The sequence below is a fragment of the Corvus kubaryi genome, unplaced genomic scaffold (genome assembly GCF_017639235.1).
Source record: "Corvus kubaryi isolate FWS band 111438036 unplaced genomic scaffold, C.kubaryi_AGA036_p1.0 61959, whole genome shotgun sequence".
NCBI classification, from domain to species: Eukaryota; Metazoa; Chordata; class Aves; order Passeriformes; family Corvidae; genus Corvus; species Corvus kubaryi.
The window spans coordinates 7,043-30,586 of record NW_024581428.1 but is presented as its reverse complement, the minus strand read 5'-3'; the positions used below and the strand labels follow the sequence as shown (position 1 = coordinate 30,586).

General features: G+C 43.5%; 1 protein-coding gene across 4 annotated transcripts in view; it reads left to right on the top strand.

Annotated features, from left to right (window-relative positions):
* LOC121672412 (transcription factor AP-2-beta) overlaps positions 1 to 22,350 on the top strand; it is a 28,333-nt gene extending 5,983 nt beyond the window's left edge. Inside the window, exons 3-9 of one of the 4 annotated variants that reach the window (XM_042045051.1) lie at positions 7,456 to 7,530; positions 7,795 to 8,014; positions 10,535 to 10,653; positions 13,314 to 13,455; positions 15,473 to 15,732; positions 17,141 to 17,203; positions 22,258 to 22,350. In XM_042045051.1, the coding sequence (XP_041900985.1) occupies positions 7,456 to 7,530; positions 7,795 to 8,014; positions 10,535 to 10,653; positions 13,314 to 13,455; positions 15,473 to 15,732; positions 17,141 to 17,181 (857 nt within the window). In that variant the 3' untranslated portion in view covers positions 17,182 to 17,203; positions 22,258 to 22,350. Of the gene's footprint in view, positions 1 to 7,455; positions 7,531 to 7,794; positions 8,015 to 10,534; positions 10,654 to 13,313; positions 13,456 to 15,472; positions 15,733 to 17,140; positions 21,310 to 22,257 lie in introns of those variants that run through there. The other 3 variants (XM_042045049.1, XM_042045050.1, XM_042045052.1) reach the window with 3 other exon arrangements.
* The last annotated feature ends 1,194 nt before the right edge of the window (positions 22,351 to 23,544 follow it).

The window sequence follows — 23,544 nt, the reverse complement described above, 5'->3', positions numbered from 1 at the left end:
TATATCCCCGCCTCCCCCGCCCTTCAAAGGGTTTAATTACACAAATGCTCTCTAATGGGGCACCCCGTGCTCCAGTGCAGTTTCCACAGCTCCTCTTCCCTCCCCTCCTCCCCCCGATAGTGTTCGATGGGGACCCCTTGGCTTTTAATGGGGGAAGAGGTTGATTCCCTTTGGGGCTTAAATACATTTCCCAGGCGAATCAAACGTGGAGAGGAGAGAAAGAGATGCCCATGGAAAGGCAGCCTCAGCCCCCTTCCCCGCTCCCTCCAACATTCCCTCCTTCCCCCAAGATTCCCCCCTTCCCCATGCCCATTTTTTACATCTTTCTACATATGCGCCCATGATTTAGTGTAACTGCAGAATCACCCCATACTGTTAAAGCGAATGTGATATTAACAAATGTTTGCAGTCTCTTGTACAGCTGTAAGCAAAATAATTAACTAATTAAACTAATTAAATGTAATTACAATAACTCATTTTGGGCGTATTGCAGCTGCTTAATTTTTTTACATTTCTCTGACAGTCACTCAAAGATGCTTGGCGATTAGTGTTGTGTTATGCTGATAGACATTAAACAGATCACACGCTGCAAATGGAAGGAAAGCTATCTTTAATTATCTAAGGAGTTTCTACTTCTAGATTCAATTTTAAGTACCAGAGATGAGGCTTAAAAACGCTGTCCCTTATGCTTGCTACCAACGGCACTTATCTCCAGGACCTTGTTATTTGTCAAATGCGCACAAATAGCTTAACAGAGACGATCTTCTAGGATGTAAAGCAAAATAACAGGGAGGGTGTTTATCTAAAATGTGTTGAAGGCAGCATGAGGTCCTTCCGTGTATTTATTGTTTGTTTTGTTGTTGGTTGTTTGGGTTTTTTTTTAAATTTAAATCTCCATGCACGGTCTCTCACACACATGATCAAGGTCTGGTTATTTGAGCGAGCACAAATGAAAACTTGAAGACCATTTGACAGCACCATTTATGACTATCTGTTGAAACGTCAAAGGGTTTTTTTTTTTGTTTGTTTGTTTTTAAGGAAGAGAAACTTACTTAACTTTAAAAAGAAAAAAAAAAAGGTTGTTTGTTTCTCCTGTTTTGGTTCAGTTTGGATCTTTAGTGGGGTTTCTCCTCAGGGTCTGTAACCTGATGGTTGTTGTATTTTTAACTTTTTTTTTTCCTCACTCTCCTCCCCCTTCCCCACCCCCACTTGACACCTCATACACTCCCTCTTGGGTGTATTTGACTAATTACTTGATTTGTGGTCGAGAGGCTCCTTTCTAAGGTTGTTCCGTGCTGGTCTTTCGCAGAATACACAACCTAAAATATTATTTTCTTTTTTCTTTTCTTTTTTTTTTTTTTTTTAACACACCCAGCCTTCTGTCTCTCCATCCTTCAGCTGACGAGGACAGCAGAGACATTCCATGTGTGTGCTGGGTGGTGCAATTACACAGCGAGTAGCACTAGAATGTGAATGCCAGTAATTATTACATGTTAGGTATAGGTTTTTATATGTATTAGGCATATATTTAGGTGTGCTTTGTGTGTGTGGGCATTGAAATGGTCCCAGATGGAGCAGCTGCTGCCTAAAGAGACTCAGTCCCATCTAGGTGGGATTACTTGTGCCTATTTGCAGACAGAAGAAGAGATACTCTGAGTTTACACATGATGAACAGGAGACACATGTTCTTTGGAAATAAGGTTACTAAAAAAGAGCCCGAGATGCATTTGCAACTGTTTAAAAGTCACTGTAGCAGCATTTTGTTCCTTAGAAGTAATTCTGAGCTCCAAGAAACTTTCCAGCATAAAGGAATATTGTATTTTTTTTTTCACAGTGAGTTTCCTGGGTGCAGAGGAAAATAAATGGGTAATAAATAGCAGGTCACATTTGTGGCAGTCAATATTTAATCAGGACAAGGGAAGGAGCAATGCAGAGAGCATTCAGTATCAATTTCGCTTTGTTCCCTGCAGTTTGTAGCTGTGAGGATCTACTTTGAAACAAGAACAAGTTATTTAAACTCTGTGAGTCATTCTTGCAGGCAGATGGCACAGATAGATAGACAGACACACGGGTATTGCCTGATTTTTGTGCAGTGGAACACTCCTGGGCTACATATTTGGTAGGCAAGGGTCGCAGGGGGTCTGCTTCACCCAATCCTAGTTGAGTGCCTCAATTTCTTTAATTGCAAAGTAGTGGGAAAAGTATGATGGGGACTTGAAGCCTAAACGTAATTATATCACCCAGTCTCTGTCTGTTCCTTTATGGCCTTTGAGGCCTGCAAAGGGAATTGTCTCACTATGCAAAAGGTTTGCCAAAATATTAAGGAAATTATATAGGGATTCATACATGGCTATTGATTTATCTCAGGTATCGATCCCGCACAACAGATTACATATACCCAGGCTCTTGTTATGTTTGCTATCTGAGCTTACTTGACATTTCTGAAGTAATTTAGTTAAGAGGAAATGAGTTGTTCCCAGTAGAGAGAGCAAACGAGTGGAGTGAAGGTAGCCAGCGTGATAAATGGCTCTTTCATTTGGAGATCTCCAGAGCTCGTTTAAGGCTAATTTTCTGTATTAGCCCCCTTTGAGCTATTAATGCAATAGGCAGGGACCGTGGCCCCTTGTCTCTTAGCTGCCCCATTAGAGAGAGCATTAAGCTACCAAGCCTGAACTCCACTGTAGTGGTGGTGGCGCTGAAATAATGAAAGGTGCTTTTTAAACTCTCCTAATCTAAACTGGCAGAGGGTGGTTAATACGATTTGAAGGGGGCTGATCAATGAACAATCAATAAACTAATAATGAGAAGGATGCGGTACATTAGCAGTCTAAAAATCCAACGAGACATTAAAAAATCATCTTTAACTCCCACTTCCATTAGGATTTGGGTGGTGGAAGTGGGAGGGAGGGAGCCAGATAAATCATCAAGATGATAATAATCACCAAGAGCATTAATATCAGATTTAACTCAGCTTTCAGAGCTTGCTGACTGCACGTTTGGAGGCCTTTCCCTCGATTTTTGCTGAAATGAAGGGAAGGTTTTCCATGTGTCAGGAATAAAAGATTGGGTCCCCTTATCAAATGCTCATCTGAAATTTGCTTGGCACTCTCTGTGGCGAAAGAAGTTGTCTTCCTGCAAAACCTTATGTGGCCCGAGTCCCAAGTTAATTTTTGTGACTCTGGGGCACAGTCAGTGACCTTAAAATTATTCTGATGTATTTATTTACTTTCAACTGTTTCTGACGATCTCTGCACACTCACATCTGATTTAGCATGAAAGGCCATTTTAACTTGGAAGACCTTAATTCATGGCCTTGCAAACACGCTCCGTTGTTCCTCCTATCTTAAGGAAACACATGAAAGAAGGTCTCTTAACCTTTTGTTTTTAGCTGTTAATAATCCAGCACGAGTTTCCTCCCCACCCCTTGAAGCAGCTGATAAATAATTAACTGAAAACCACTCCGGCCTCAGTTTTTCAGGTGATAGATCTGGGGCTCAAGAGATGTTGCTTCAATGCCACTCAGTTTCGTGCTTATTCCTGAATTACCCGCTGAACCTAAGGATCCCCTTTAATTAAATGCAAAACAGTTTCGAGGGAATACATTCCACTTTGAAATTTAGTCCTGGCTTTCAGGGGACGGGGACTGCGGTGGAGGAGAGGGGCGGGAGGAGAGGAGGGGACGAGGAGGACAGAAGGAAATGGGAGATGAACACGCAATTTTCATATTTGTTCCTTAAAATTAAGATAAGATCCGGGTCTCTTTAGTTTCAGCGTCTAAGATGCTGCTCCTGGACGTTTTAGGCTTGGCTACAGAGTCAGAGCAAATCACCAGTTACAGCAAAGTCCTGTTGTTAGCATGGACAAAGAACTTTTTACTCATTTAAAGCCCAGTAGGCAGAGTAAAAAAAAATTGAAAGTAGTTTGATAGTTTATTAGTAATTAATTTGTCCAGGACGTTTCTTAGTAAAAAATACAAGAAATAATTTTTCTGATTGATTATTTGACTGGCTGTTCGACTACCATATTATTCAGCCGGGTTATTGCAATGATATCCATAGCTTAAACCCTTCTTAAGCAGCTGTTTGCAGGACATAAATCTATTATTTCTTTAGTTTTACTGTCGTTAAAACAACTTTTTCCACCCCATTTCCACTTGTGCGTTCACATTTGTGCGCATTTTCACACGTTTTTGGCGAGCAAGGCAACAGAAAACCACCACCAAAAAAAAAAAAAAAAGAAAGAAAAAAAGGAGAAGCCTAAGACTTAATGTATGCACAGAAAATTGTAAACATGTAAAGAACTGAAAGCTTCACGCTGAGTTTCGCCATGCTCCATTTCCCCACCATTTCCTGCTGTCGTTTTAAAGCGATCTCACTCATCTAGAGATCCCGTTTGCAGGAACAGTATGCTTATAATTACTAACAAATCAAGCGGCTACTGTTGCTCTCCCGGTTTATTGATAAGCTGAAGAGAAATGGAAGGGGGAGAAATGACAAAGAGGCTGGAAGTAACCACAGGAGGAGAGAAAAAAAACAAAAACAAAACAAACAAACAAAAAAAAACCAAAAGGGAGGAAAAAGAGATAAAGAGGTGGAAAAGGAGAGGAAAGAAAAAGAGAGACAAAGGAGGTAAATAAAGAAGTATAAAGGAAGGGAGGAGGCAGAGATTTTGAAAGGGGGAATGATGTATTTGTGAGTGCTCACACACACGCAGCAAATAGAATTTGGGAGTGAAAGAAAATCAAACAGCTTTTGCTGGGGATAACAAGAACTAAGTGGGATAAAGTGAGAGCAGGAATGGTGGGGACGCCGCGTGGATACGTGTGTGTTATTCTGTGTCATTTCAGCATTTGTGGCAGTCCCTAACCAACTGGGGAAGTTGATATCGGCTAAAAATATCCTCTGCATTCGGGTTTATTTACATACGCGCAGGGATTTGACACACGCGCTGCACGCATGGACGTGGAGATCTCCTCACCCACAAAAGCTCCACGTTCTGTTATCTCTGCTGATGTCTGGGCTGTGTCTGAAAAGCTCCAGCCATGATAAACATATAGATATGATATAGATAGAGATAATTCATTCCATGGCAAACACTTTTTTGAGGCAGCATTAGGTAATTTACAGAAGATATAGAGCCCAGATAGAACAGATCTCTCTGAAGCTATGAAATTGCGATAGATATGCTTACACCGCCTGGCAAGCCTCTCAGATGGGTTCAGAGCTATCAGACTCCAGCTGATGGGTTTGTTCATGTCGTTCTTTTCAGGGAAACACTGCTAGGAAGAGAAGCTGAGGAGCTCTCAGCATAGCAGGGAAGGGAGCCAGCCTGCTTCCCAAAAGCAATTTGCAAGGGAGAAGAAAAAAAACACCAAGCACGTGAAAATCCATAATTCAAAGGTTAACTAATGTAATGAGTGCTCCAAAAGGCCAAAGCGAGCAGGGTGAGGTACATTTAAGCATTGCACGGGTCCTTCTCTCTTTAGTGAGTTTGGACTAAGATCAGATGTTCGTGGAATTGCTGCCTCTTGTTTAATTTCTCAGTTCACTGGACAGTGACCTGATAAACTGGTCACTAAATATAGCCACGGTGAAGGTGTACTCGAACTGCACAGCCCATGTGTTTGTCCCAAGAAAAAAATGCCAGTCATGAAAATCTGTCTGGTGGCACTGCTTTAATACAACTTTTTTTTTTTTCTTTTTTAATTTCTATTTTTTCTACTTGATGCTTCACTCAAACAGATCATTGTGCATGAAATAAGAGATATGCTTATGTATAACAAGGGGGAAAATATAAATACAATTTTTTGGTCTGCTGGAACTGCCTCTGATGTACAAACAAGTCTTTTCCTATAGAATAAATGGCAAAAAAATTCCTAATAACAGCAACGAAAGCAGGAGCAGGCCTCTAACTCTTTTATAACTGTTTCTGAGCCGCTCTCAAACTATTTGAAACCACCTTTATGAGCTGCATAAAGTGCCTAACTAAAAATAATAGAGAAATAGGAATCCATTTCACTTTCCGATTCCCTGAAGTCAAGCCACTCAAAATAATTTGTTTATACTGGAGACTGTATACAAGGCATACGAAGCAATATGTATATCTAAAATCGACATGCCTTTTGGTTTTTAGCTGTTATAGAGCTTTTATTGTGGGGGTCTGGTCTGGCAGTAGGAAATGATCTGTAATAAAAACAGTGAAACACGGTTGTGTCTATTCCATGCACTGAGGTTATAAAATTGGCAATTGCCCAGTAGTTAGCACTTGGTAATATATTAGGATACCCGATCTTATTGTTTAGCAGCTCCAGATGACTTAAATATCCGCTCAACCCTAATGGTTTGATTCTCCAGATATGTTGCAAATAAACAGGGCTTTTATGACTTAACTGACATGTATTATAACTACCTAAATAGCTGGCATATGTGCATAATAGAACCTTATTATTTGCCGAATTGGTTTTGCAATTGATTGAGTGGAAACGGGAGATTGTGGAGCAGTATCTGCTCAAAGAGGGTGTGTAATCAATTAGTCTTCTCCTCTGAAACATGCCCGCTGGAAACTGCCAGGGCTCTCCCACCAGCAAAAGCCCCAATTTCAGCGTATATTTTCTATAAGGAAATGCGTGTTGCCGCGGATCCAAGAGGAAGCAGCAGTAGCAGCTGTCAGCTTTTATTAACTCTTGCATAAAACATACCTTAAGTATGGTTTGTTATCAATTACTTGCAGAAATGAAACAACTGGGAAAATGCAGCGAGGCTCCCTATAAATTAAAGTGATTGGGTGATTGATTAGAGCACCTGCTGTAAATCATAACAGTTACACACAATTATGAGAGAGCTATTTAAGTTCATTTGTAAACAAAATTCATGTCACAGGGGAATGGCTCTCAGTTTTAGTTCAACCAATTTTGTTGTTTATTTCTGAGTGTGTCTGGTTGCTATTATAGGAATTTGTTCATTATAATCCCCTTGGTTACTCTTAAAATAACCTCACTGGTTTCTCAGAGAAAGGAAATACTTCATTTTATCTTGGAGAGAACAACATGGTTTTATTTTGTTAATTTCACTTTATCATTCTCTTTTTACTTTTCCCTATAACTACTTTTAAATATGTGTTGCAGTAACTAAATCAGTTTTATTTAGGGGCAGGAGAGTTCCTACTAATTCACGGACAGCACAATATGATCAGAGTGGAGAACACCATGGTTAGACCAGATATTTTTTCCTGGTGTTCATTTTTCTGAAGGAAAAGACTCATTTTATTTCATAAACCAGACTTAATAAAAACACAAAGCAATAACAGAGCTGTCTTCTCATTGCTGTATCCTCCAGCCTTGATACTCATTTAAGACAGCAACTCCCTTTGTGTAGTGAATTTATTCCTGGCTCAGCTTAGCAGTAATGGAAACATTAGCCAAAAAAAAGTAAATTTTCCTCTTTTTTTCCCCTCCAGAAAGGCGCTGTCCGTTGTACAAAAGGCATCGGGGGGCTCTGGGTGAGACACAGGCTCAAACCCGAAAGTTGCCAGGTGCTTGCCAATATGTATTTTATTTCCCAATGATCAAACCCTGCATAGAGGCTGTACTGTACCACCCTTCTCTCCATCCATCATTCATGGAGCAATTTCCTAGAGGTTGGGGGAGCAGCACCCTTTAGGTTGCTGGAGGTAGCCAGAGATTCAAAATTCCCTTTCATTTTGCTGTTCTGTGCATGTGAGAGAGACTGTGGTTATCCTGTTCTCCTTTGTGGCCTGATGGTTTCTCTCTCCCCTCCTCCCCTTTTCTTTCTCCAGTTCCGGTTCCTCCAAAATCTGTTACTTCTTTGATGATGAATAAAGATGGCTTCCTGGGTGGAATTTCAGTCAATACCGGAGAGGTGTTTTGCTCTGTACCTGGCCGCTTGTCTTTGCTTAGCTCAACTTCAAAGTATAAAGTAACTGTGGGAGAAGTTCAAAGACGCCTTTCCCCTCCAGAGTGTCTGAATGCATCTCTCCTAGGAGGAGTACTTAGAAGGTAAGAGTCTGGGGCAAATGTGTGAATGTGTCTGGGCCTCCATGCATGCACCAGAAATCCTTGGTCAACAGTAAAGATGATTTCAAATATGCATTGGTCCTATTGATAGAGCCTGTGCATGTAATGCTGGTGATAAGGTGAAAATATGCTGTGTTCAGACACTGGGATGGATGTATGGAGAGGAGACAAGGATTTGGCCTTGTTTAGCTACAAATGAAGGAACTGAGATGGAAAGATTTTCTCCTTGTCCATGCACACACTTTCTATCTTTTCTCCTCCTCACACTTCTCTCTTAGAAAGTGGACAAAATAAAATGCCATGATGGGCGTGTTTCAGGATGAACTGGAAGTATTTCAGGACCTGATGTATTTCTAGGGATTTCCTAGATAAACCCACGAGGCTTCCTCTATATGGCAATAATGATCAGGCAATGATGGCAATTATGACACCTGGTGTCATACAAGAAATTGGCAGGGATCTGATAGGCAAACTGTAAGGTATGCAGGTACCTGACTAAAGAAAAACCACCAACAGGTAGCTCTGAAAGTCAGAAAAAATGCTTCACACAGAGAAAGTTGCTAGAGGGATCACTCACAGCTGGTCTTGAGGCCTTTGCTGCTTAACATTTGTGCGAATCACCACTAATGCCCTGGTGGATTTTGCTGAAGACCTCAAAATAGTTGGCGTTGTTGGCACTGAAGGAAGTGGGAAGCAAGGAACAACCTACAGGCCCGGTTGCCACTCCATCATAACAAGTGGGAGACTGTGCTTTTATGTAGAAGCAACAAGAATTTAAGCTCTGGGACCATTAGTTGGAAAGGCTGCCAGGGAGAAAGGGCTTTTTCTTCTTGGCAGTGCCTGAGGGACTGTGAATTGTCAGCATGACTTGTCTGTAAGAAAGGTGAGCTAAGGCTCTATCTCCAGTCACAACAGGGGAGAAGCCATGAGGCAACAGTATGAGGTACCAGCTCACCCACTCAGGCTGAGAGGGTACAAGATTTAATTTTCTGTGTGTGAGGTAGACTGTAATAAAAAACATAACTTTTAGGCAGAGACAAATGCATACAAACTGAAAATGAATAAACTTCAGATACTGTATAAAAGTTGCTAATCTTAGAGGAGGAAATATCTTGGCAACTCCTGCAGCAGCAATTTGGATGCGTTGGTTATAAGGGGCTTTAAAATGAAGTTGGTGTTTGGAGTTCCCCCCTCCCCACCGCAAAAAATTCTGTGATGACGTCAAGGGCTCTGGCTCTGTGACTGGAGAAAAGGGGTAAAGTTCTGCTACATGCGGTCAGTCACCCAAATATACACGTGAGAATTCGGGTCTCCCAAAATAGCTGCTGTTCCACGTGAATGTCTGTAATCATTGTTCAGCTGCCAGGGACAGCAGCAGAGATCTTTACTTACAGATGCTAACCTGCTTGCTCCTTCTGTACAACTACAAATAGAGCAGGGAGAACATCTGAGAGATGCTCTGTAGAAAATATAATTACCAAGGTAAAGGAACATTATTATTGAACTTCAGCAGATTTCTGGAGGTGGCCCAAGCCGTAATCATTGGCTGCTGCTGACTTCAGTTCCTATCTTGAATCTAAATTTTAAACAAGATTTTGGTTCAGAGCAGATGAGATATAGAAAGCTGCTCTCTTGCAGTTCTGCCATCCAGCCCTATTTACTTCGATATATAATAGTGGGAAGCTAGTGTGGCTTCTCTGTAGTTTCTGGTTTCCTTTCTCTAAGTGTGACTGCTAATTCTTAAACAAATTTTAAGTAAGAATTAAGAGAGTGTTGTGACTGACTCTGTTCTTAGGTGCCAAAACTCTACCCGACTTCGCAGGTGGCAAGATTTCATCCCTGGGGGTTTACATATGTATGGGCGTTCGAACAATAGCTCACTCATCCTTTTATAGCCCTTATCAGTAACCTCCGACAGATATTCCAATCTTCCCCCAGGCGATCCATTCCCTCTTTATAACGCACCCTGCCTCAGGTGAGCTCTTCCTCTCAGAGTCACCTCCTCGCACAGGAACACACTCACACGCGCGAGAAGGTTTAATAAATATTTCCCTCCTTTACAGTTTATCCACAGGCGCACACACACTCCCTTCGAACTTTTCAGATTTATTCGGTTTTTTATCCCCTCGTCCCATTCTGGCTCTTTCCTGTTATAACAGAGGGTTTAATCCTCCTCTACCTTCCTATCCATCTCTTTACTCCGTCTTAATACAAGTTGGTGTCATATCCATTTGCTCTCTAGATCAGAACCTTTCCATTAATTATTGCTGTTTGGCGTTATTTGATTTCCCTGGATAAAATCGGGAGAAAAATGGGTTCATCCCCGCTTCTACCCCTGGGAGAAATTAAGAAAATCTCAGCAAACCCGAGCAGAAATCCACACCCCCAGAGTCCTTAACATCGAGTGAAAACCCTCCCAGGCTTCGCTGACTGCACAGACTAAACGTTTCTTCCAGGAACACTGCGGGGTTAATCACGATGTTAATTTCTTTGCAATTCTAGAGCCAAATCGAAAAACGGGGGGAGATCTTTGCGAGAAAGGCTAGAAAAAATCGGTTTGAATTTACCAGCCGGCAGGCGTAAGGCCGCAAATGTCACTTTACTCACCTCCCTGGTGGAAGGTAAGCCGAGGGTCGCAGCTCCCTTCACACCCCTGCCTGCTCTGAGCTCCTGTCTGACATTCACAAAACAAAACAAAACAAAACAAAAACACCAAAAAACCCGACCAACTTTCGGGATCAGGTGGGAAAACCTTGCAGAGGTGAAAATCAGGGCGGGTTAGGAGGAACACCGGCACGGTTAAGGATCCCATTCCCAAAAATGAAGTCATTGGCTGGAGGATCATTGATCCCTCCTGCTGGCAAGAGTGAGGGAGTGTGTCTGTGTGGATATAGGTGTATATATTTGTGTGCATGTGTAATTCTGCAGGGCAGTCCCATTCCTCTTTGCTATTCGTTTCCACCCTGTGATCTCCGACTCTAGATCTGCTCCATCCTCCCGCTAATTCGCTCCTCCCGAGCTGATTTATGGCCTCCAGAAGATGCTCAGTGCGGAGAAATAATACAAAATTACTTTTTTGTATGAAGCAGAGCAATTTAAGAGTAGCAGAGCTCGGTTTCCCTTTAGGTGGCTGGAGCTGAACAAAGAGAGCATCTACTCCTGAGGGAGGAGACAGGGGAGACTGAAGTTTCAAGTCATTTCAACTAATGCCATTTTGGTGGCCAGCGTGTTTCTTTGATTTGTTGTTACTGTATCGACAAGGAAAATTTAGAGCCACTAAAAAGTTTAGGGTTATGTGCGTGTTTATGCTAAGTGAAGTTGGATTTCCTCCAAAAAAAACTAACTGGAATAGTATGGATGCAATTATGAATTATATGTATCTGCATTACACATACACACTGAGAGGCGTATAAATAATCCACTTATCTCTTCTGCGTATAAAGCGAGCATAAATATTTGTGCTAGATATTAACTTTTCAACTCTTTTGATTGAGTTATGTGAGCGACAAGACCTTGCCGCTTGCAGAGTGAAGGCAGGCTCGCAAAAAGACGGGGGCTGAGGGGCAGGAGCTCCCCCTGGTACACGCATGTGTGTGATGCCGAGAGTGCAAGGCTCAGTGTAGGTTACAGCACAGGGTCTCGCTATAGGAGGTGTGAAGCATTTCGGGGGGCACAAGTGCCCTTGAGCGCCCTGTTAGTGCAGCTTCACCCCCGCGGTGTGTGTGGAACACCGTGCACTCTGCTCTCAGCAGCACCAGCCCCTCCTCGAAACTGGTGTGAGGTTCAAAAGCCGGTGGGGCTGCGCAGTGATGCTAAAATCTGTGTCAAGTGTGCAGTAAGGTGTACATTCCCCTCCTCTCCCCTGATTCCCTTACAAATCAACAGTTTGCCTCCAGAGAGCTCCCTCCTTTCGGAAGAAGCTGCACCTGATGGAGTTTTGTCTCTCTATTTTTTTTTTTTTTTCCTCCTGCCAGCAGCCAGGCTTTAGCGTAGCTGCTCCTGTACTGCTCGGTATCGCCAGGAACAGGAACGCTCCGGTCGGTCCCGGCCCGCGTTGCTCGAACGCTGCCTGGGAAGACCCTGCCCGGCTCGGGAACCCCCCCTCCAGGCTCTGCCGGGTGCTCTCGCCTCCATTAACCGGTTTGATGATTAGCGAGAAGCATTGGAAAGCAGGAGATGACGTTGGAAAGCAACTCCTGATAGTTAAAAATAACGTGGTCCTGGGGTTATTAGACATACCTGCGTGTTGGAAACCTTCCCCCTCGTCCCTCGGGCGATGCTTTAAAGGGTTTAACGCTTTATTCTAGAGGGGTTGAGCTATAATCTGGTGGAATCCCTCTAGAGTCTGAGGGGTTTTTCCCCCCTCCTTTTTTCCTCCTTTCCGCAGCTACTGTCTTCTTCTTGTGGCATGAAGTACATCAGTAGGAGTTGGATGACACAAACCTCTGTAGGCAAGAAACCTGAAACCAGGCAGGCAGGAAAAGTGAATTAGAATTAGAGCTAGAATAATAATGATTTTGTTCACAGAAAAAGTTGCCGTTAGTTGTTATCTTTCCACCCGGCAGACAGGAGTTCTTGTTTCATGATGGTCAGTTAAAATGCAGATTGTTAAATTGCCATCGGGTTTAACGAGGTTGTCTCCATAATTTTACAGATGTGGCGATAACTGTGATAATGATGCAAGTGCCCCGTGTGTGCATAAAGTGTATCTCTAACGTCCCACAAAAAATCAACACTAATATTAACAATATATCCACATCTGTAAAATTTTGGACAATGATCTGAGGTATTGAAACAGGAACGGTCTCTCTGCTCTTAAGAGAAGTTTGGGTCTGTAGTGGGTCTTTAGTCTTCCAGGCTTTGACCAGTTTCCCCTCGCATTTTTCTTTGGCCCAGTAAAGTTTTGTGTGTGTGTGGTGGGTGTGTGTGTGAACTCTTCCCTCCGTTCTGCACAAGCAGCTGATGGGTACAGACCGACACGAGTGCAGTGTAGCAAAGACAAATCTCATCAGCTCAAAATCTGTCCCATCGACTTCTATCCCCAAAATAGTGCTGGTGGGGGGAAAACACACGACTGGAGCCTGTCCCTGAGGTGGAAGGGATGCTATGGAGCCTGTCCCTGAGGTGGAAGGGGTGATAACGGGTTTCCAAACGCTGCTCAAAGGAGCTGCTGCCTCCCAGGGGGGCGGTGGGCTCCGCCCGGTGTCCCGGCGGGTCGGAGCCAGCCCAGCCCGGGGCCGGCGGTGCCCGGAGGTGTTAATCCCCGTCTCGTTCCCTCCAGGCGAAGCCGTTCATTTAGCTCGGGATTTTGGGTACATCTGTGAAACGGAGTTCCCAGCCAAAGCTGTTTCTGAGTACCTGAACAGACAGCACACGGACCCCAGCGACCTCCACTCCAGGAAAAACATGCTGCTTGCCACAAAGTGAGTGCCAAGTTAACCAACCCCCTTCTGCCTTTCCAGGAGAAAACCCTCCTTCTCCTCAAACTCTTCCTCTGAGCCCGCTTGGAAGGCCGATGGAATTTCCAGGCTCTAAATTCCAACAGCCCCGCGGGGAGGAAGGATGCTCGAATTGCCCCAAGGAGCTCTGCATCCCTCTGCAGTGGGGTTCCTGCCAGCAGACCCTGCCCCTATAGAGGTTGTAGGCGATGCTCCCCTAGCTATAGAACATCATTTTCAAACCAATCCCAGTTAAACATTTTTTGTGGAAAGTGGACCAAAAAATCTGTATTTTCCTTCCACAGTGTATCTGTCTGTCCCTCCTGCTGCTCACACACACCTGTCTGTCTGCTACCAAATTGCAATGTCTTTCCCATACGATTTAATTAAAAATATATATTTTTTTTTAAAAGGGAAAAAAAATAAAGAAAAAAAGAAAAGCCCACCACCATGCACTGCTAATGGTTCTCGATTTGGCCCCCCCCAATCCATCTCTCTCCCTTGGGACTTCCTCGGTGGGTGTTCTGTATGTGATGATTTACTCCAGGCTGTGCCTTCCAGACTACTCACTGGGTGCTTCATGGTTTGCTCGGGTACTCGGCAATGGGTGCTGAGTGTTCACACACCTTCGTCTGTCAGGAAAAAAAAGGGGAAAAAAAAAGAAAAGAAAGAAAAATCCCAGCCCAAACAGCTCTCATTTACTTCATGCTCTGGGACGTGGCTTGCCTCCGATGACAGCGTAATTTAAAGAAATATATGGAGGGTTGAAAAATCATTTGCTCAAATTTGTCCAGATGTTTTTTAGACGTGATTGGAATTTGATTGCCCTTTTCTGCAGGGTCAGAAGATATTAATGTCCCAGAACTTTAATTGCTCGCAGATCCTGCTTTGCTCTTTGAAGATGTAAAATGTTGGACTCATTACTGTTTGTTCTCCAAATTCAAAGTTTCCTCTCTTGCACTTTCTTAATGGATAATACACATAGAAGTAGACCTTTATCTTTCCCCACCCTCTGAAACCTTTAACCCACTGGGAATTTCAGAGAATTTCAGAGGATGAGAGCTGAATGTCTTTTTTAAAGGTTTCTTTTTTCCTTTTTTTTTTTTAATATTCTGGTCTTTTTTATCTCCACTCCCTGGGTAGGCACCTGTCTTAAAAAACTGATTCCTTTGGGAACCCTTAAAGACTATTCCTGTGGGAGCTGCACCAGCCTCCAGGGTTTCTGTGTTACCCAGGCACCTGTTGACTTGAATGTCTTTTGCACTAGAGTAATGCAAAAGAAAGTGATTGTGTGTGAATTCATTAGAAAAATCAAATCTGATTTTCAAAGGTGCAGGCAAACAACCAAGAGCCAGGTGTCAGCTCTGATGTGTTAATTGGGTTGTCACACCCCCAGAATAAAATGGGAAATGCTTGCTTTTTTCCTCATGCCATGAATAAGCCAGCCTGGAGTCCCAAAATCCTGATTTTTCTCAGTAAGGTGGCCCAGCCTGAGCAGACTCAGAGAAGCTCTGTTTTAGCCCTTCCCTGTACCAGGTCCCTGTGCCACCCAGTAGTTCTTAGTGCATGGCTGCGCTTTCCTTTAGGGACAGCATTGGTGGGAGCTGCTTTGAGCCGGGGTCAGGCCTCCAGGAGGATGGGTGCTTGGCAGATCCAGGGCACATCTATCTGCCTTTCAGCCTGGTTGTTTCTGAAGCCACCGAGCAGGGCTGAGTTTTCACAGTGCTTCAGAAACATCCTTGTGACTGCTGGAGAGATTTTAATCTCCAGAGCTGGTGTTATCCCCTGAAGAGCATCATTATGAGCAGGGAGATGTTGGCTCACCATGCCTGGTGCCCAAGAACTGCTGGGGAAAAAGATGGTGGCAGAAAGGTCCCATCCCATGTCTTGGGACCACTTTTGGCCTGAACCTGCCCATTGGTTTTCACAGATAATTGTTGGATGAGCCTAACTGCTCTTCTCTCCCTCTCTCCCTCTCTTTGCCTTTCTCTCTTCCATGCAGGCAACTTTGTAAAGAATTTACAGATCTCTTGGCCCAGGACAGGACGCCCATTGGAAACAGCCGGCCCACCCCTATTTTGGAACCGGGCATTCAGAGCTGCTTGACTCACTTCAGCCTCATCACTCACGGCTTTGGGGCCCCTGCTATCTGCGCTGCCCTCACGGCCCTCCAAAACTACCTGACTGAAGCTCTCAAAGGCATGGACAAGATGTTCTTGAACAACAACACTGCTAACAGGCACACATCTGGCGAAGGACCAGGTAGTAAAACTGGAGACAAGGAAGAGAAACACAGAAAATGAGAGAGAGAGAGAGAGAGAAAGAGAGAGAGAGAGAGGAAAAAAATTAGAACGAAAGAAAGGAAAAGAAAAAAAAGTTAAATAAATAAAAGGAGAAAAGAGAGAGATAATCTTTTTAAAAAAAACCGTCTTAATTTTAGCTTTAAAAATACTGGATTGGGCTTTGGAAGAATTCTATTAGGTAGGACAAAATAATAATAATAATAAAATAAAAATAATAATAATAAAAGAAAGACAATAATTTAAGATCAGAGGAGCACAATGGCGCAAGACCAGTGGTTCAGAGTCTCTTGCCAGGAACATGTGAAGACAACCACCAGGATTTTTTTTTTCCCACTTCTGTTCTTTCACATTTTTTAAATAATGATTGGGGGGGAGGGGAATATAATAATAATTAATAATAATAATAAAAGAAAGAAATGAATAACTTATTGGAAGAAATCGGAGAAACATTTTTGGTGTCAGTGCTTTGATTTCTTGAGCTGCACGGTCTGTCTTGCTATTATTTTTTTTATTTTATTCCTTTTTTTTTGTTGTTTTGAACAACGTCCTGTCTCCACCTAGACTAAAATGATCTTCCAGAGTGTTCCTTTCTGAGCAACTCCATGGCCTCATTCCCCTCAGTTCTTCCCACGTCATCTCACCACCCTGGCTCTGTCTAGACTAGGAAAGGAGGGGAGCTCCCAGACCCCTCACCAAGCCATCAACACCTGCTGCGTTCACGGCAGCGTCTTAACTTTAGGTGCCACCAGAAGGGACGTTCGGGGTCGCCGTGGCTCAGTTGAATTAGCCAAGTCTATTTTTTAAGAACTATTTTGTGTTTTTTCCTGGTCTAGACAGACTCTCTGTTTAGATTGCCAGCGTTTACAGGTGTGTCTGGGTGTGTGTGTGCCGCTGTGTGTGCATCTGTGTATGTGCACACCCGACTCCCTGGGGGGGGGCGCGTGTATCCTATGTATGTTTGTGGATATATATGTATATATGTGGGTATATACATATATAGAGAGAGAATATGTGTGCGTAGCCACACATATTAATGCATGCAAACATACCTTTGTAATTTAGTAATTTTGTCTTTGATGGTAAAATGCCTTGACTATAATGGGTTGCAAAATTTTGGAAGTAAGGTCTGGTAAAATGTCAGCGCTATCTGATTTCTTAATTTTCTGAGATCTCCTCTTTTTCTCTAGGGAGTTTTATATTCCTAACTATGCCAATATTTCAGTCCTTAATTTCCTTGACTAGTGTGTGTGAGAGAGATCTTCCCCCATTTTTAAAAAAACTGTTAACAACAACAAAAAATGAGTGATATGAGTATGTAATTCTTTCTCAGGAGTATGCACTATTTTATTTTCTTCTGTTTCCTAAAGCTTTGCCCGCTTGGCTTATGAGCTTCTTCAAAGAGGACTAGAGATCCCTACACAATATATCAGGTACAGAGAAAAAAAATCCACAATTCTGATATTCTGATACTTTTTTTTTGCTTTTTTTGCTTTTTTCAAATCAAAGCCAGTTGTTACCGAATTCTGTAGGTGCACTTCTTTAAAGAAGCTCAAAGGGAATAATTTGAACGAGATAAAAATATAAGTTGAAATCGAGGTGTACTGTTGAAAAGAAAATAAGAGCTGTGTTGAATGTTACTGCACTTGCTTGGCACTAGGGTTTTGTACCCAGGGAGGAAAGAGTTGCCATGTGAGCTGGCTCCTCGTGATGGGAGTGGGGAGGGTTTGCCAGGGAATATCCTGATTTCTGAGGAAATCTGTTTCTCTCAGAAAGCTTTTTTTTTTTTTTAATGTCTTGTGACTCTTGCTTTAGAACAAGCCGGTGTGGTAAGGGGGGCAAAACTTCTTAACTCCAATGTTTTTCTTGGTGGTTTGGTGTCTGACAGGATGTCTTATGCTTATGATTTGGGGTGGTGAGGGTGAATGGGAAGTCTTATTTCTTTCCTCTTTTTTTTTTTTTTTTTTACATACATTTCTCTGTCTTCTCTGGTAAAATAACGCTGAAGTGTAAGGATATGAATTTCTGTTTGGATCCTGCCGTGTTGGGTAATTGCATGAGTTTCTCAGTGGGGTAGGGCTCGTGCACTAACACATCTTTTTGCTTATGTCAGAACTGGGTGTGGGTAAATCTCCTGGAGTCACTGGCAAAATTCCAGTAGGGTCAGGCTTCCCCCTAGGATCCCTGTGAAAGCTGCAGGACTCACTCCCACCATCCCAAGCAGGAACACCTGAACTCAAAACAAGAGAGAGAGAGAGAGAGAGAGAAGGCTTAGCCTTGCTTTAATTTTGAGATACCTTCCAAAGTGGATAGTGAGGGAGAAATAATTCAACAATACCCCCAACATCCCTCAATGAAATGTTCTCAAAACAAAAGAGCAAACGATCCTCTTGTCACCCTTAGTGCCCTTGGCTCTCTGAGACATGGTTACAGCTGAGGGCCTGCTCTGCTTTTCAAATCTTCATGCAGCCAGGTCCCAGCTCTTGTTCTCTACTCGTGATTTGCACACATGTAGCAATAGAAATACAAGGATCATCCAGCCCCAAGGAGCACTGACGCCTCCCAAGCTGCTCCTTGCTCATGTACCTTTGGTTCTTCTGGGGCAGAGTGCTGTGGGGGCTCTCCTGTGAGAAAATGGGGAAACTGAGGCAGGCAGCCTTCTCCATGGGCTGTTGGGATGAGTCAGAGGCAGTCTCAGACCCTGGCATGTCCCTGCCAGTGAATTTGGTTATGGCAGGGATTGTCACATCCCTGTGGATGTCACCAGAGGAGGTGTGGTCAAATCATGGATCCCCCACCAGAAGGCTGGGGACCCCCTGATTGAAAAGCAACCTCCAGGCAGCCCCCAGTCCTCCAAATCTTACCCCTTGTCAACCACCCTAAAGTTAATCAGGGCTCTGGGGAAGGACAATCCAGGATCCAGTGTAGAGCATGGCCCAGCAGTGATGCACAGGAAAGGGAAAGAAGGGATGTGGGGAGGAACAAATGGCCCCACCTGAAAGCACAGCTCCCTTCTCTGCCTGATGGGAATATCCTGTTTATTGGAGCAGAGCACCAAGTGTTGGATGTTGCCTTGTTTGCCCCCTGCAAATAGGTTTTGTGAGGAGCTTGTGGGTCCAGCCTTCCAGCATCATCCAGCTCAGGGGGGCTTTTGGGTGTGGGGAGACCCCGAATTAGCTCTGTCTTCCACTTCCCCAGCTGCATGAGCAGGGCCATGGGAAACTCTTCCCTGCCACCCCAGAACTTCCAGCTGAAGGCTTTGGGGGCATGTTGGGAATGGCCTTTCCTTGTCTTGGGGGAAATGTAGGCAGTGCTCCTTTTAAATGCAGAGGACAGTATCCCACCACTGCTGTGTGTTAACGGGGAAAGGGAACCCTTAGAACTTCTTGTGGAAAGACCTACTCACACATGTGAGGGCCTGATCCTGCTACTGCTGAAATCCCCCCTAGGCACAGGTTTGGTCACCTGGACTATGACCTAAACCTTGAGCAGGTTGAGGGAAGAGTTTCAGTCTGTCCCTTGTGCCTTCTACCTGGAGGAGACAAACTGCAAATGCCAGGTTATGCATTGCTCAGGCAAAATAAAGCCAAGTTCCCACTGATTGCAGCTCCCCCCACTTGCTCCCCAAAGTGTGGAGACAAAGTTCACGAGGTTTATGATTTAATGCAATCAGGCAGAAAACATAGGATAGGAGCACCTCTCTCTGTCCTTCCCCCTAGCCTAGTGCTGGTCCCAGAGGGAGTCATCCATTTCTAGGTGGCTCCTATCAGTGCTGAGTACAGAGGTCCCCCCGAAACTAAACTCAGCCTCCTTCTGGAAGGTATTTTTCTGCTCCCCTCCACTTTCCCAGCCTGACTACTTGTGTTGGCGGGGCACCTCAGACGTTTATCTGATAATTGAGTTATTAAAAGATTTGGTTTCCTCGGAATCATAAATCAATAAACAGGAGGATTAACAGCTTTGCTTTGTAACTCAAGGGAAAAGTTTGAGGAGAGACCGTGAAAAGTTTGTTTTCAAACCAAACAGGTGGGTTGCTGTAAATTTTATTTCATTCTTAGTCTCACTTTTTTTTTTTAATAACAATTCTTTATTTGCCGTTGGAAAGATCTTTATTTTCATATGCTCCCGGACTTTTTTTTTTGCTGGTTGTTATTCACACAAGATGTGATGGAAACAAGAAGCCAATTTTATGGGAATCCTTTTACAACCCGATGGTTTCTTTAAAATCGGGTCGTGTCTTGTCCCACCTAATAGAAATTCTCTGTGAGAAGCTGTTTAAAGTCCCCTTGCATCCCAGACCAATCTCTCCCCAAATCCCCAGATTTGCATTTGGGGCTGGGAGGGATGGGGGAAGGATGGTTTTAAGACCTTTAGCTGTGCCCAAAGGGCTTATTCCCTTCCCCTGCTCCTCTCTTTCTGACCGGTTTATCACACAGACCTGTCCGGCTCTGTTTTAATAAATTTCTCGGAGAATTTGGTGCTTGTTTCAGCTGCCGTAAGCATTTACCAGATCAATCCAGACAACCTCCCCCTCCCCTCCGGCTTCCCTGTGTGAGAGAGACCGTAGGCTTTTTACAAATAGTATATTTTCTTATACAAAGGGAAAAAAAATAAAAGAAAACATCCCCAAACACACTGGCAAACGCCTGAACATTTCGAGAGAGACGAAACACTGTGTGCCAGCGAGAAATAAAGGCAAAAAAAAAAAAAAAAAAGAAAAGACCCAAACAAATGCAAAGCTCTGAAAAAGCGAATGAGAAACGGGAAAGATGAAAGAAAAAAATAATAATAAATTCTCCTTTTATGCCCCAAACGATCCCTTTCACCTCCTCTTCTTGAAAAATCTGACCATGCAGTGAGAAATATCAGTTTATCGACTCTTCCTGAGAAGAAATGCGGAGAGGCATTCAGTATTGAGTTTGTATATATTTATTTATGCTTAATTTAACGGGAATGTGTAAATATGGCGAGCAAGTAGTTTTTGGGTTATTTATCTGTGACTCTATACCTCTGTGAATGGGTGGGGGAATTTAAAAACGAAAAGTATAAAAAAACTAACAAAAAAGAAAGAAAAAATAAAACCAAAAAAAAAAAAAATTCCCGCTTGACTAGATAGTATCCTATCTGAATCTTTTCTGTTCTTTATAGACAAGCTGTTATGGTAATGGGTAGAAATTGGTTTCTTGTCCAGTGATGACCTGATTTACATAAATAATAAGAATAAGAATAAAAAAAAAAGAGGTTGTTGTGTTTTGTTGTATTTTCCTCTTCAGTTTTTTTGAATGTTGGTGCTGCTTCGATTCTGCAGACAGATTTACTTATAACGCCAAGAAGTCTTTATTTTCCCAATCTAGGCTTTGGGGAAATTCAGGACATGTCTCTACATTAAAAAAAAAAGGCAAAAAAAAAAAAGACAATAAATATTGCTTCTCAGAAATGTTGGTATTTTATTTCTGTCTGACTCAAAAGTGTCCATATTTTTTCCCACACTTACCTCTTCATTCTAAGCAGACCTATAATAAACCTCATGTCATGTTAACGTGAGCTTTTGTTTCATTTTGCTTTAACCAGCTGAATTCGGAGTAAATCTTTTTCTTTCTAAAGCATGAGCCGTTAAAAGAAAATTTTATGTAAACCTGCAACATCAGCAAACTTTTTTTCCCTCCCACTGCTATGTTACTGTTACTGTACATTTCGCTTACGCTTACCTGGATGTGTGTAAATAGATGTGTATTTATATATACTCTTATATGGAGATCGGGAGTGATGTTCGTGTTCACAATGCGGGTTTATTTTCTACCTTTGGGTCAACACTTGCAGCACCAGCTATTAGCAAGAGGAAATATTCAAATGAAAACTTCTTTCTCCCCCTTCCCCCTTCCCTTCACCTTCGTTCCCAAATCGGCTTTATTTAGGTTTGTAATCGCCGCAGAGCTGAGATCCGGATCCCCAGGGCGAACCCGGAGCCACTCCGGAGTGACTCGGGGTTTACCCTGAGGTTGGGGGAAGCAGGAGGGGGACCAGATGAGGGCCTCAGGATTTTTTAATTAATTGTTTTTTACTGGTATTATAGAAAACACCTTTCCCCCGGTTTTTTTTCTTTCTTTCTTTTTTTTTTTTTATTTTTTCCTGGAAAGGACTGTCAATTTAACCCTCCGCACAGTCACCCTGAAAACAAACACACACGTGTGCTCGAACGGAGCCCTGAGGGTGGAAAACCGGTTTAAAACCTCGTTTTTACTGCGGTGAACTATTTCAATTAAATACCCGGTTTGAAGGCTCGTCTGGGTTGGAGTTTATCTGTTGGTTTTTAGAGAGAGCGGTCAGTGGTTAGAGAGCGCAGGCAGAGAGGTGCAGGAGCCCTGACAAGCGGTGGATCGGTTTTTGCAACTTAATATTTCTCTCGGAGGGGATGGGGGAATAGCAAAAAATAAATCCATCCCCACCTCCATCTCCCAAACTACCTCCCTTCTCCCTCTCCTTCCAGCTTGGACTACAGGAGCCGGCTCAGCTGATCGCCCATGGTGTCCAAAATAAATCATCATCTTCATCATAATAAAAAAACCAAAACCAAACAACATTGCAAACGACGACCCCAAAGTGTGTTCTATGGGAAAGCTTTCGAGGCTCGGCTGCCTCGGCTTCAGCCAGGCTTGGACTCAGCCGTGACCTACTTTCTCTCCGTGGTGTGATGGCAAAAACGCCCGGAGCAAGTTTGTGGGGCCCGGGATGGAGGAGGCGGGTGGGTGGAGGGGGGGGGACTGGGACAGCAGCGCCCGGGGTCCGAGCAGGGGGAAAACAAGGTGGGGGAGCAGCGGAGCTGCGCGAGAAAGAGCAAAGGGAATCCCCCTGTTTTCCCTTTCCTAATTTTTACCGGGACTTTGCAGGGCGGGGAGCGGGGACCCCCAAACCTCTCATCCTCTGTCCCTCTGATCCAGGTGTGTGCAGGTGTGGGGGTAAGGACGCCGGTGGGCTGGGAATAGCACTGGAGCTGATTCCCCAAAGCTAGGATGCATGCCACGCTTTTTTAGTTTGTTTAGTTTGCTTTTGTTTTAATCGCACCAATGGTATTATTTTTAGTAGAGCACATGTTTTGCATGAAACCTTCCAAAACAGCCCTCGCCATTCCCAGCGGAGTCTGGGGGGAGGTTGTTTGGAGGGAGAGGGGGGGGATCAGGAAGTTTTTGTGTTGTTAAAGGACTGTGCAACAGTTATATAAAAAGGGGATTTAAAAAAAAACCACAAAACAAACAAACAAAAAACAAACAAAAAAAAAAACCCAACCCCAAAACAAAAACAAAAACAAATGCACCGGGAAAAGCTCTCTTGTAACTCAGCAGAAGCACCCGCTTGTGGAAATCGAGGGCTCCCTTTAAAACGGGACCCGATGAGACGAGGAAGGGCTCACCCCGAGTTTCCCAGGCCCCCGGCGACGGTGTCAAGGTGGTAAATTCAAAGCACATCTATGTATGCGTTTATAATAAAGTGCAGTTCGCTGCTTCGGGAGGCAGTGGTGTGTCCTGCCTCCCCCCGGGCCGGGGTCTCCTCCCGCTCCCCTCGCCGTGCAGCCAGCTCGGACACAGGAACACTGGGCTCTGGAAAAGTGGCGTCAGGAAAGCAGGAGTATTCCTGATGATCTCCTCTTTTCCACTACATTTTCTCAGCGATCTTCAACAAGACAAGATCAGATTTCTTTCTTTCTTTTTCTTTCTTTCTTTCTTTCTTTCTTTCTTTCTTTCTTTCTTTCTTTCTTTCTTTCTTTCTTTCTTTCTTT